This window comes from Cervus elaphus, chromosome 12 (assembly GCF_910594005.1).
Source record: "Cervus elaphus chromosome 12, mCerEla1.1, whole genome shotgun sequence".
Lineage (NCBI taxonomy): Eukaryota > Metazoa > Chordata > Mammalia > Artiodactyla > Cervidae > Cervus > Cervus elaphus.
In genome coordinates, this window is record NC_057826.1 from 969,003 (window position 1) to 983,164 (window position 14,162).

The following is a 14,162-nucleotide window of genomic DNA, read 5'->3' on the forward strand; positions in this document are numbered from 1 at the left end:
ATGTGATCTTCATTTAATGTTTGTTTCTGGGTTTGTAAGATCTTCAAATGAGTGCTGATTGAGTGTAGAGATTCAAAATGCCTTACCTCCAGTAATACCTAATGAGCAGCCACCACTTCTGTCTTCCTCAGTCCCTGGTGCCCTGGTAAGAAGGTTGCTTTTTTCTTTGCTGGAGGGGAGGGGAGGGTGGTCATGTGATCAGCAGGTCTTGGGAACCGTCTAGTGGAGAGACGACTGGGTTGCTTACCGCAGCCTTCAGTGCGTCCTCAGGATGTTCACGCTGATAGTTCTTTGCTCTTTGGTGTCAAACTGTGGGCTTCCCAGGCGGCTCAGCGGCAAAGGATCTGCTTCCCAGTGCAGACGTGGCGATCCCTGGGTGGGGAAGATCCCCTGGAGAAGGAAATGACAGCCCAGTCCAGTGCTCTTGCCTTGGAGATCCCATGGACAGAGGAGCCTGGCAGGCTACAGTCATTGGTGTTGCAAAAGAGTCAGAGACGACTAAGCAACTAAAACAACAAACAAAACTCAGACTCTCTGAAGGTCATCCCTGACAGGAGAGCCTTGTTAAATATATAGGTACTTACATTCTTTTACTGCAGACTTTTCAGAAACACATCTCATTTATTAAATCAGACTACATTTCTTTTTCTTCTGGGTAATTTGCCACTAGATGGTGCTAGGAATTGCACCAGATAGCTTGAAGACACAGCTACTTTTTGGCCACATGATGCAAGGGAAAAATACTTGATTGAGTCATGTACAGACTGTTTCAAAAATGATGACTTAGTCATCGTTTGTCGTTTAATTCCCTTTAGGTGTTTGCAAAGTATTCCTATCAAATGGTGTTTTTAAAAGCCTGTATTCGTTAAATTGTCAAAATTGTTGTTTAAAAAAGTTAACAGTTTTGCATCTGTGTGTGCCCACTGTTCCTTATGTTTCAGTGTAAGCCTGCAGTGCTTAAGGAAATCTTAGAGGTTAAATATTTGTGATGTTTTATTCTAAAATCAAAAGATGATTCCACTTAAGGATCTTGGTTGACATTATCTGCCTAGTGTAAATACAGTTTGACTCATTACTGATGCTGTCCTGGGTCACGTTTGCTAGAATGGAGTGCACTTGGCTTCCTGCAGGAGTGCTCAGAGAAGAGTGAGGGGCGGTAGGGGCCGAGGAGGAGCCTCAGCAGCGTGTGGCCGAGGCTCGGGTCTGGGTTCAGCCTGAACCTGGGAAGTCTTGGAGCAAGGGAGAGGGGGCAAGTGTTTTAAACCCAAACAGCTCATTTGTTGAGATTTCCTGTATTTTCCTTTTAGTGGGTCCTTTGGTAATCACATTCCATGGGTAATCAATTCTAGTCTAGGTCTTGTAGTGGAGCATGCCTTCCTTTGCAGCTTTTTCTCCTTTCCTGATGGATCTTTGGTTTTCAAGTTGTCTGGGACCAGGGATAAGAAATGCCACGTGGTTTCCATGGGCCATCTGTAGGAGATGGGCGGAAGGTGGGCACACCACATGCACACACGCACTTATCAGCGGGGTTAATGCCTGTGGTGCCGAGGGCTTCCTCTGAAATTGAAAAGTGCTGATCTAGCAGATATCATGCACTCAGTCTTTAATTATTCAAGCTAATCCAGTATGCATAAGTGGAATCCATAGATAGTCATTCTTGAAACTATTTTTTATTGTCAACTTTCTCACACATTAAGTCTTTTTTTAAAGAAGCTAACACCATCCATGAGAAAATGCATTGGTTTTGTGGTCTCGATTTCAGCTGAGCAGCTGTTTTTGACCATTTAAAGTAATTGAGCCACATTTGACCCTGGTTAGTTTAAAAAATTAATTGGATCGTGTGTAGAAAGCTGGTGCTTCTGTTGTCTTCCAGGTCGTCGGTGTTATTTATCTTCTAGGAGGATATACAGCTTTATACCCAAAACAAATAGTCTATCTCAGTCTCTTGCATAAAAAATTACTGCCTATGATTTCATGTGCTTTTACCATGTCTCATGTTTGCCTATAGTGTCTGTTCTGGTATGCAGGCATGTTTTGGGTTTATAGCTCTTTGTATGTTAGAAGAAGAATCTATTTTAATCAGTCTATTAGTCTTAGACATTTTGTTTTTATTTTAAAAATCCTGGCAACAGTGACTAACATTAAAAATGATTGAATTTAAAAATGATTGAATTAAATGGCTCAAATTCTCTGTTTCTATTTTAAAATTATGTTGAAATACTAAGTTTTATAATTGCAATATTAAGTTTTATATAGTTAGTTATGTATCTTTTAATATTTGGAATTTAGTGTGCAAATAAGATATCTGTTCTACAAAGAAATTTAGAAATCAGTGCTTCTGTTTGATAAATATGTAAAATCAAGTGCATTTTATTTTAAATGTATCTTAAAATGTACCAGTTTTCAAATAGAGATTTAGGGGCATTTTCAAAGATAGAATAAAAAAATAAGGAACTTAAAAAAAAAAGATGAAAAAAAAGATGAAAATAGAGCAAAAGTCAGATATGGGAAAGTGAAATAGATGATGTAGAAATCTGGGCTGAGATAGTCATTGTAATTGTGTCTTAAATTTAACCCTGAGGTTACTAAGAGATAGGGAAAATTCTTTGGCCTACATAATTTGTTCTTTTTTTTTTTTTTTTTTAAGGAAAAGCATATAAGTTCATCTAGAACTGTAGCTTTCAAACGTTTTGGACTGTTATGCATAGGACAAAACAGGTACATTTTTGAATGGCAGTTCAGTATGTGTGTTTGTGTATGTATATAGACACAGAGACAGTATACACAGACACACATCCTTTTCCCACTAACATTTGTGTAGTGTTTGTTATCTGCCAGGCCTTCCTTTGAATCCTTATGTTAATTTCCTTAATCCCCAGACCACATGAGGTAAGAACTGTTACAGTCCCTAATGACGAAATTGAGGCACAGTTGTGTTCCGTGTTTTGCCTGGGGATACACAGTTTGAACTTCGTGGTGGCTCAGACGGTAAAGAATCTGCCGGCAGTGCAGGAGACCTGAGTTCACTCCCTGGATTGGGAAGATCCCCTGGAGAAGGGCATGACTACCCACTCCAGTATTCTTTCCTGGAAAATTCCATGGACAGAGGAGCCTGGCAGGCTATAGACCATGGGGTTGTAAAGAGTCGGATGTGACTTAGCGAATAAACTCTCCCTTTCTTTCGCACAGTTATTGAACAGAATATCTAGGAACCAGAGCTGGGCAGTCTGGCATCAGAGTCTTAGGTCCTTAACCATGTTCTGCACGGCCCTGCTTCTCCTCTCTCATGTGCTTAGACTTGTTTACATTCACGTATACCTGCGCATGAACACCTAACACAGGAACCTCAGACATGCAGATGACGCCACCCTTATGGCAGAAAGCGAAGAACTAAATACCTCTTGATGAAAGTGAAAGAGGAGAGTGAAAAAGTTGGCTTAAAACTCATCATTCAGAAAACTAAGATCATAGCATCTGGTCCCATCATTTCATGGCAAATAGATGGGGAAACAATAGAAACACTGAGAGACTTTATTTTCTTGGGGCTCCAAAATCACTGCAGATGGTGACCTCCGCCTTAAAATTAAGACGCTTGCTCCTTGGAAGAAAAGCTATGACCAACCTAGACAGCATATTAAAAAGCAGAGACATTACTTTACTGACAAAGGTCCGTCTAGTCAAAGCTTTGGTTTTTCCACTAGTCATGTATGGATGTGAGAGTTGGACTATAAAGAAAGCTGAGCACTGAAGAATTGATGCTTTTGAACTGTGGTGTTGGAGAAGACTCTTGAGAGTCCCTGGACTGCAAGGAGATCAAACTGGTCAATCCTAAAGGAAATCAGTCCTGAATATTTATTGGAGGGACTGATGCGGAGACTGAAGCTCTAATACTTTGGCCACCTGATTTGAAAAACTGACTCATTGGAAAAGACCCTGATGCTGGGAAAGACTGAAGGCAGGAGGAGAAGGGGATGACAGAAGATGAGATGGTTGTATGCCATCACCAACTCAATGGACCTGAGTTTGAGTAAACTCCAGGAATTGGTGATGGACAGGGAGGCCTGGTGTGCTGCAGTCCATGGGGTTGCAAAGAGTCGGACATGACTGAGCAACTGAACTGAACTGATACCTCCACATGTTCATGAAACACTTTTTAGTATATTCAGTTCTTTTTTTAGTACTTTAGTTTCAAAATGCCATTGAACACAATAAATTGGTATCATTATCAACTAACAGGTCATAGCCCACAGTTGAAAACAACTGGTCTAGAGAGACTGGAGTGGGGAGGGCAGGTGGATTGATTGTCAGTGTCTGGGACATGTCACATGTGGAAAGGTAGAAATCTTTTCTTAAGTTAAATCGTATATGAGGAAGGGATGTGGCCAGGCATTGTAATCAGTTCTTGTGTAGTTGAGGCAGGTTACCAAGCAGTGGCCAGAGAGAGACGACACCATGTTAAGATCCTTCTTTTTCCACAGTGGTGGCAGCTGAGTTTCCTGAGCTAGCTTCCCTAGGGAGTGTTGTCAGGAGTCATGTGGAATTCCCACAGTAAAAGGATTGGGGATTTCCCTGCTGGCTCAGACGGTAAAGAAAGTGAAAGTGAAGTAAAAGTCGCTCAGTTGTGTCCGGCTCTTTGCGACCCCATGGACAGTAGTCCATAGGATTCTCCAAGCCAGAACACTGGAGTGGGTAGCCTTTCCCTTCTCCAGGGGGTCTTCCCCACCTAGGGATTGAACCCAGGTCCCCCGCATCACAGGCAGATTCTTTACCAGCTGAGCCACAGATGGTAAAGAATCTGCCTGCAATTGAGGAGACCCACGTTCTATCCTTGAGTCGGGAAGACCCCCGCGAGGAGGGCACAGCAGCCCACTCCAATGTGCTTGCCTGGAGAATTCCATGGAGGAGCCTGGCAGGCTGCAGTCTGCAGGGTTGCGGAGAGTCAGATTTGACTGAGTGACCAACACTGCTTTCTTTCCTGAAAGTGATTTCTGCATGAAAGCCCGCTGTCCCCTCTCAAGGGGAAAGGGTTGACGCGCTCTTGCCTTGCAGGGGATTGGCATTCGTTTCTCTTCCTAAAGCCTTCCTTCACCTCTCGGTCAGGATTGCCAGCAGAGAGGGTCTCTGGCTGTGTGCCGCAGAAGCTTTGCTCTGTCTGTCCTCTGTGTTCGTTTCTCTTCCTAACGCCTTCCTTCACCTCTCGGTCAGGATTGCCAGCAGAGAGGGTCTCTGGCTGTGTGCTGCAGAAGCTTTGCTCTGTCTGTCCTCTATGTTTCTTTCTCACACATTCAGCACTGAGTTTCTCCAGTGTACCAGCTCCAGAAGCTGCTAATGATACAACGTGAGTAAAACCAGACATAGCCCATGGATCTGTGGAATTTGCAGTCCAGTGAAAGCTACACAGTGAGGCAATCACACGAATAAATGAAAACCCATGCTTCTGACCATTTCTGTGACAGAGTGAGGAGAGTGTAAAATGCGAGGGGCTGTGCCAGTCTGGGCAGTCAGGAGAGGCTGTTATGTCTGAAGGAGTGTGTCAGTGGTGGTGAGAAGTGGAAAGAGGCAGAGAGGGGGCGGGTGGTTTAGGCTACATTAAGGATTCTCGTTGTCTTAGGAGTCGTGGGAAATCAAGTGTTTTGAGCCAGAAGGGTTATTTCCTTTATCAACAGTTTAGATGGCAGCACCAAAGGTATGCTTACTAGTTGAGGATGAATGCAGACTTAGGGGAGGAGTTAGTGTGGTTGATGGTGAAGTCACCGTTAAACAAGGTTCCAGTGTTCTGGAAGCAGGGGAGAGGGGTGAACTCCAGGAACACTGACTGTGATGGTTGAGTTAGTGGAATCTCTGCGATTACATCATTGGTACTTGTGGTTAATCAGAAAAAGCTGGTTCAAGTGGAAAATCATTTTAAAAGGATATATAAATATGTACTTTGAACATACTACTTTTCACTTAAAACATATAAATACATATTCATTTTGCGTGCAGGCACAAGAATCTTTGAAAGTAAGTTCTTAAACAATGGTTTGCATAAACCACACTCGTAATGCATCATCTAAAATCAAGTTTCCAGTTCTTTAAAGTAAAGTGAGAACCAGATACATTTGAAGTAATCTGGGTACAAAATTTTTCCCTTAGCCTTTTATAGTTGTTTCACCCATGCCTACTTTTTTGAGTTTTTTTTTCCCCCAAGTGTCTTGCTTTTATGTAGTTCTTTCAAAGCTTTTAACCTCATTTTTTCTTTTCTTTCTCTTTTCTTTTTCTTTCATTTCCATGGCTTATGTAATACATAGTTAAATTATGTAAGAACAGTATACGCCGCAGGCACACGCCAGTGAGGCAGTGAGTGTCAGTGGCTCGTGGGAAGCAAAGCAGCCCCGGAGATGGCGGCGCTCGGAGAGCTGGTCATGGGCAGCGGGCTGCAGGGCTGTCTTACGGGTGGAGAGGCGCGTGCCACCAGTGTTGGGAGCTGGTTAAGTGGGAGTCACCAGGAGCACTTCTGCCATGTATTTTTTTAAAGCAGTAGTTCCAGTACAGAAGTTACAAGATTGGAATAAACCCAAAGTGTGGCATCACTGGTAAGCCAGAGTGTACAATGTATAGGGTTTTAAGCAGCGTTAATACAAGTTTGAGCGGCAGAGAACAGTGACCTCACAGAGTGTAAGCATTCAGATCCCGGTGGGAACAGTGTGTTCTGGGTGAGCACGCGGCTGAAGGACGTAATCCAGAGGCCGTCTAGTTCCTAACCGTTTTCTCCAGAACAACTCATGTAAACATAGACAGATTCTCCTTGCGTTCAGTCATACGGCATTGTAAACTGCATCCACAGACGAACCATAAAAATGCTTTTTTTTTTTTAACAAATTGATCACATTTTAATGCCAATACTTCCTGAAAAATTTTAATGAATTCAGATTTTACAAATAAAGTGAAGAGATCTGTTTAATTGTGCTCTAGATAAATTTCAGCAAGAAAGCTGCTTTTGTTTAGCTTGAAAAAGTAGTTGAATTTGTGCAGCGGCTTTTGATGTGACAGCATGCATGCCATCTTGTTTTAGAACCATCAGCCTGCTTTAACTGCTATTTGTCGTGACTCATGCTAAAAGCCTGATTCAGAGTGATCACTGTGGCCGATGGCATCAGAGTCACACCTGTGGAAAAGCAGACTGAAACTGGTCTGAGGAACTAGGCGACTCCCCTTGACGCTGCACGTAGTTCATCTTACGTGGTTTCCTTTATCATCAAGCCATTGACACCGCTGTCAACAAGGTCTGCAGCATTGTACTGTCTGTGTCTGGTGGGGTAGGATGCTGAATCCAGATTCCAGTTTGAGCAGAAATGACCTTCATAATGTATCTGTAGTTTGCCCCCAACCTACGGAATTCCTTCTCCAGCTTGGAGAAAGCTCATGTGGTTGTCTTGATCCAGTCTTCTGGAAACAACTACTATAACCTGTTGGTATGGGAGCACACTGCAATGTCTGTCGAGCCTTGAAATGAAAGATACGCCTCATTCACATGGTCATAGGTATCTGTCAAGCAAAGACAGGAATTAATCCTTGTCATTGGTTTTTTTTTTTTTTTTTTTGACCATGCAGCTTGAGACTGAACCCAGTCTCAAGACTCAGACTCAGTCTCAGACTGAACCCAGGGCCTCGGCAGTGAAATCTCAAAGTCCTAACCCTTAGACCACCAGGGAGTTCTCATTCCTAGTTGTTGTTTGTTTTTTGAATGTAGTTAGTTAGTTAGTGTTAGTCGCTCAGTCGTGAGCCTCCTTGTGACCCATGGACTGTGGCCCACCAGGCTCCTCTGCCCATGGGATTCTCCAGGCAAGAATGCTGGAGTGGGTAGCCATTACCTTCTCCAGGGGATCTTCCTAACCCAGGGGTCGAACCCAGCTCTCCCACGTTGCAGACAGATTTTTTACCAACTGAGCCACCAGGGAAGGCCTTTTAGAGTTTGCTTTCCCTCAATCTAACAAGTAGAACTTCTATGTCGTCTCATCAAGCGCTGCTAGACTTGATCTCTGGAAAACCAGTGAACTCCATGTCTTCTTGTGCTGACATTTGTTGACAGAGTATCTTGGAAAGGCCCTTTCTGTGGAGAAACTGATAAGATCAGAGCACCGCACAGGCTTCTGTGAAGATTGCTGGCAGTGCATCTGAAGCCATTCCGTGTTGATGCAGAGATTAGAGTTATGCTGAAGCCTGAAGCTTTGTCTCTTGACCCAAGCTGCAGATCCCGGCTGTGTTGCCAAGCATCTGTCTTAGTGGCTCCATCTGAGCAGGAAGCACTGTTGTTCACCTGTTTTGGCCAGAAGGGTTTTTGCCGTTGGCTGGTTGCTTTTTACAGGTTTCCAGAAGATGCTTTCAAAATAGGCTTTACCAGCATTAGCACCCAGTGAGCGAAGGCCGGGAGTTGGCTTCACCACAGGGCAGTTGCTCATCTCACCGAAGACTAAAAGGAGGTGACGTTACCACCAAGTTCAGTTGCAGTGGCCCCTCTTAAAACCCTGGGAGACACGCAGGCGGTCCTGGCCTGGATGGCACTCCTGCGGGAGGACTCCTCCCCTGCCTTCCTGGCTCGGTCAGGGCAGCGGGCTTTTGCAGGGTCCCTCCAGCAGTGAACATTCTCTTCCTCCTTTGCAGCGTGATCAGCAGCCTGCTCAAAAATAAGGTCTTGTTTGCCTGAAATATTTGTTGTTTGAAACATTGTAAGGCTCTTCTTGAATTTTATTGTTGTGAGCATCTATTGGCACATACCGTGTGATAGAAGTACCATAGCTTTAGTCAATCATGGCAGTTATAAAAGTGAAAACTGAAGACTTGTGAGCATCAGCATACTTTTTTCCCCTGACAGTTTCCTGATAGATTAAAAATAATGCTAATGGCAGGATATGTCTTTAACTCACTGGAAAACTTCTGGATATCATCACATGGCAAGCAGGATGACTGTCTGTTGTTTGACCATGCCGTGTATAACGTGGCCTTAAGGATGATTTTCTATTATTTGCCCACCTACATTAGCATCCGATGCTATCTCACTTTTATTTGAAGTGGAATATGACATTGTTTAAAGGAGCAGAAAAAAAAATCAGAGAAAAATTATTTGCAAATTCACAGTGCACCTCAAGGGAACCTCCTAGTGGTACAAAATCTTAACACCATTTACTTTCAGATTGGCTTAGCGAACAGGGACATTTTGCTTAGATGAGATGGTGTGACTGTATTTTTAAATATTTAAAAGATTATTTTAGAGAAGATGAGTAATACTCTGTTTTGTAAGCCCAGAAGGTATAAGAACTAACTGATGAATATTGTAGAAAGGTCTGTTTCCACTCAAGGTAAGGCACGTTTTTGAATATTTAGATCCCCTCATCCACAAAATGGGCTACTTTACAAAACTTCCCCCGCTTGGAAGTATTAGTACTGTGTCTTTGCCACCATGCGAACAGCTGACCTGTACTGTGACTTCTCTCTAACGCCTGGTTCCTCCTTTCTTTGGCTGTGAGGTCATTCAGTTCAGGAGGGGCTGCGGTGCTGCTCGGAGTGGGGTCTCAGGAGCTGGGGCAGGGGGCGGCTGTGACCTCGAGCCAGGGCCCAGTTCTCCATGCTCCGTTTCCTCACCTGTAGAGTGGGGGTCACCCCCTCACCCTGACGTGGGGGTGCTGCAGGGGTCCCAGAGTTTGTCTCTGAAGTGCAGATCCTCTAAAGTGGGGGTCACCCCCTCACCCCGTCGTGGGGGTGCTGCAGGGGTCCCAGAGTTTGTCTCTGAAGTGCAGATCCTCTAAAGTGGGGGTCACCCCCTCACCCCATCGTGGGGGTGCTGCAGGGGTCCCAGAGTTTGTCTCTGAAGTGCAGATCCTCTGAAGTGGGGGTCACCCCCTCACCCTGTCGTGGGGGTGCTGCAGGGGTCCCAGAGTTTGTCTCTGAAGTGCAGATCCTCTAAAGTGGGGGTCACCTCCTCACCCCATCGTGGGGGTGCTGCAGGGGTCCCAGAGTTTGTCTCTGAAGTGCAGATCCTCTAAAGTGGGGGTCACCCCCTCACCCCATCGTGGGGGTGCTGCAGGGGTCCCAGAGTTTGTCTCTGAAGTGCAGATCCTCTAAAGTGGGGGTCACCCCCTCACCCCGTCGTGGGGGTGCTGCAGGGGTCCCAGAGTTTGTCTCTGAAGTGCAAGTCCTCAGCAGGTAGGTGCTCACCCCCTGCGGTCTGTCTGCCGTGCTGGCAGCACCTGGTCTGAAGGACACACGTGAGCGCTGGGAGGGAGTTCATGGCCATCTTCCCGTGATGTTGTAGAAAGATTTTCTTTGTTGGAGAAGACAGACAGGTAGCAATTTCTAAGGACCATAACAGTCTGGAGACAGGAATCTCAGAACAGAAATTTAGGGCAGGTGCCTTGTGTGTGTAGGGGAACAAAAACCTTGTACTTGTAGAGGACTTGACTTTCTTCCGGATTTCTGTAGAACCTTATTCCATGGAAGGTACAGTAAGAACTCTTCATTAGAATATTTTCCACCTTCATTTCACTGCTGCTGAATAGATTGTTGGGTTCTAACAATCCTTTGACATTTTTTTTTGGTTCACTTCTGCCTTACTAAACTCTCAATCTGTAATCATTTTATTTTCAATACAAGACACAACCTGTTTGTTAACTTTTTCTACAGTCCAGAGTATGTTCAGTATGTTTATGGTAGAGGTTTTATTAAAATCCACACCATCCCATTTCTAGTACTCATGAAGAATGTATGTTTTTAAAAACAAATGGTTAATTGGGTTAGGGTGAGGTTAATTGTGTAGTCCTTGGAGTCACACTGCTTTCATCTGAATCAGTTCTGCCACTTTTTACCCACATATTCTGGCCACTTCCTTTCGGTAATTCCATTTTGCACTTCCATCTGCAGAATGGGATTACTACAAGTGCCAACCTCACTGGCTGTTTGAGAAGCGAGCGAGTCACTGTGTGGAATGTGTTTAGCACAGAGCCTGCACGCCTAGTGCTTAGTGAGTTTCCCTTCCTTCTCAGGAATGTGCCACCATTCTCTGTCCACTGTATATCATGAGTCTGCACTCATTTACTTCCTCGAGTCCTGAACCGAATAACGTCCACAGCGTAGGAGCCCATCCCTTTGCTGTTGCTGTTCAGTTGCTCAGTCATGTCCGACTCTTTTCGACCCCATGGACAGCAGCACGCCAGGCCTCCCTGTCCATCACCAACTCCCAGAGCTTGGTCAAACTCATGTCCATTGAGTCAGTGATGCCATCCAACCATCTCGTCCTCTGCTGTCCCCTTCTTCTCCTGCTTTCTGTCTTTCCCAGCATCAGGGTCTTTTTCAATGAATTGGCTCTAAGCATCAGGTGGCCAAAGCATTGGAGCCTCAACTTCACCATCACTCCTTCCAATGAATATTTAGGCCTTTCCCTTAAAACTGCCTTATTTGTGAGTAGGTTAGAACAGGATTATATGCGAAACACTGTTGAAGTGTGGGCAGAGTCTGAGGAAGCATGGGTCTGGATCAGACCTCAGACCATCTCCAGAATGGTCTTGATGAAAGCACGTCAGAAGTGGGACTGGTCTCAACCATCCCAGGAGGTGTTTGCATTTTGAGAAGGGGAGAGGCTTTATGCCTTGTAGGGGTGAACTGGGGACCTACTCCTTCCCCTTATCAGTTTTTTGTCTGCCTTCCCCCTCCTCCTTCCCCCTGCCTCTTCCTGGCCTTCCCTGCTTCTCTAGGTAAATAAGCGCAGGTGTCTGCTCTGGGCACAGTGTCCAGTGTGGCCCCAGTGCCTCCACATAGAGCGGAGTGGCCCTGTCCACAGGATTCTCCCAGCTGAGCCCATAGTTAGGAACATGTGACAGGGTTCACCTACTGCCTTGTGAACTGCTGTCCCGAGCTGTGAAGGGGGTTCTGTTGGTATTGCTTGCTATTCAGAGTCTTTTACAGGCTTCCCTGGTGGCTCAGGCGGTAAAGAATCTGCCTGCAATGCAGGAGAAGAGGGACCCAGGTTCAATCCCTGGGTCAGGAATCTGAAGATCTCTTTTGTTTGTACAAGGTCAGCTTATGTCGCTTTAGAATTTTTAAAATAAGTATTAGAGGAGTACTTGAGATACTTGATTCATATGTATGTATGAGATTTTTTTTTTTTTAGATTCTCGTTAAGAACTGTTTTTATTTATTTACAGCAGTAGCAAAACCTAGAGGTTTTATGTGATGTCTAAAACGTCCTGGTTGTTCAGAATTGGACTGTGGTTAATTGACCGTAATAACAGTAGTTTCCTATAGCTAAACATACTGAGGCGGGAATAACAGTAAAAGGGTGAAAGCCTCCCTTCGTCAGCAGTGGTGAGATACCTGCATCTGAGGGTGAGACCTAGAGAGATGTCTGGCATAAACGTGAAGAAATATATGAAAGAACTGTTGGAAACAGTGCTAGGGTGCTTTTTCGTTCAGAGAGAGTTTTTGTGCACCGTTAACCTTCGTCTGCATCAGTTACCGCTCTGCCTGGGCAGCCTTGTAATCACTCTTCTGATGTTTTTCTTTTCATTTTCAGCTTACGGAAAGGTGTTTCTCGTGCGTAAAGTGAGTGGCCACGATGCTGGAAAGCTGTACGCCATGAAGGTCCTGAAGAAGGCCGCCATCGTCCAGAAGGCCAAGAGCACGGAGCACGCGCGGGCGGAGCGGCAGGTCCTGGAGCAGGTGCGGCAGTCGCCCTTCCTGGTGACGCTGCACTACGCCTTCCAGACGGAGGCCAAGCTCCACCTCATCCTAGGTGAGTGCGCTTCCCGGCCGCCGCCGGCTCGCCACGCACACTCTGGGCTTTGAGCTGTGACCTCCCTAGAGGGCGGCACACTTCAGACTTAGAAGAAGTGGAGTCTTGGGACTTCCTGGTGGTCCAGCGGTTAAGACTTTGCCTTCCAAACAGGGGGTGAGGGTGTGACCCCTAGTCAGGGAACTAAGACCCCACATGCCTCACAGCCAAAAAACAAGAACGTGAGCAACAGAGGCGATATATTGACACGTTCAACAAAAACTTTAAGAATGGTCCACATCAAAACCAAAAAATCTTCAAAAAAACAAAAGAAGACGTGCAATCTTTTAACCTCCATTCTTCTCTCCGTGGTGGCGCTTCCTTGAGCACTGGAGTTGCTCTGGATCTGGAACCTCCTGGCCTGAAGGGGTTTGTGCGCTCCGCCCTCACACTCCTCTTTAGTCTTGAGCACGGGAGTCGTTAGGGAGCTGCTTCCCTGGGTGGCAGATTCCATTCAAATGTCGGAGCTGGATGGGAAAGTAGGCCGCAGTTCTCAGGAACATACAGGTTTGGGCCAACAAGGGTATATTTATGGAAATCAGTAATTAGGGAAAAGAAAAGATTTTTCTCAGAGATGGTTTGCTTTTCTAGTGAAGAGCCTGGTTTTAAGGGAGGTCCCCAAGAGTCAGTCAGTACTCTGCTCACTCCCGTTCCCACCCACAGACACTGTCTGAATCCTTTCCTTCATGGACTGCAGCCCACCAGGCTCCTCTGTCCATAGAACTTTCCAGGCAAGAATATTGGAGTGGGTTGCCATTCCCTTCTCCAGGGGATCTTCCTGACCAGCGACCAAACCCTGGTCTCCTGCGTTGCAGGCAGATTCTTTGCCACCTGAGCCGCCAGGGAAGCCCTATCAGATAGAGTTGGACTGCTGTGAGTATGTGGACTTCAGAAATGTCCCCTGTGCAGATTTGAAATCTGGCCAGATTTCTTTTCAGAAAAGTTGTATGGTTCTCTCTTCCTGCTGGAAGTAAATGGCAGTACTTCTAGTGTGACTCTCCTCCATCATAGAATGTATCTTCTCCTACAGTTTTAGTCCCATCCTTGTGAGGACTTGCACTTATGTATTATGGTGCCCTGGTATTGATCTCTTGTGAGGATTAGATGAGGTGGACTTGCAGACACGGTGCCCTGTAAGCATTAGCTGGTTCTCTCGTTCCTTCGGTGTGCTGGCCCTCTGCTCCGTGTTGTCCTAGTTATCACTAACTCCCACGCAGCTCTGCCAGAGGCCTCTCATCAGAGGTGGTGAGGTTCTGGAAGCTTCATTTCCTGCAGTCACATATCTTGTATAAGCTTGAGAATAAAGATCAGAACTCAGATCTGAATCGTTGGAAGTCTGTCCAACAGTGCCCCTTGTTTT

At 45.5% G+C, this 14,162-nt stretch overlaps 1 protein-coding gene across 2 annotated transcripts in view; it reads left to right on the forward strand.

Annotated features, from left to right (window-relative positions):
- Positions 1–14,162, forward strand: part of RPS6KA5 (ribosomal protein S6 kinase A5) — a 186,658-nt gene that overhangs the window by 65,812 nt on the left and 106,684 nt on the right. Inside the window, exons 1-2 of one of the 2 annotated variants that reach the window (XM_043919776.1) lie at positions 6,457–6,575; positions 12,545–12,763. In XM_043919776.1, the coding sequence (XP_043775711.1) occupies positions 12,607–12,763 (157 nt within the window). In that variant the 5' untranslated portion in view covers positions 6,457–6,575; positions 12,545–12,606. Of the gene's footprint in view, positions 1–6,456; positions 6,576–12,544; positions 12,764–14,162 lie in introns of those variants that run through there. The other variant, XM_043919775.1, reaches the window with a different exon arrangement.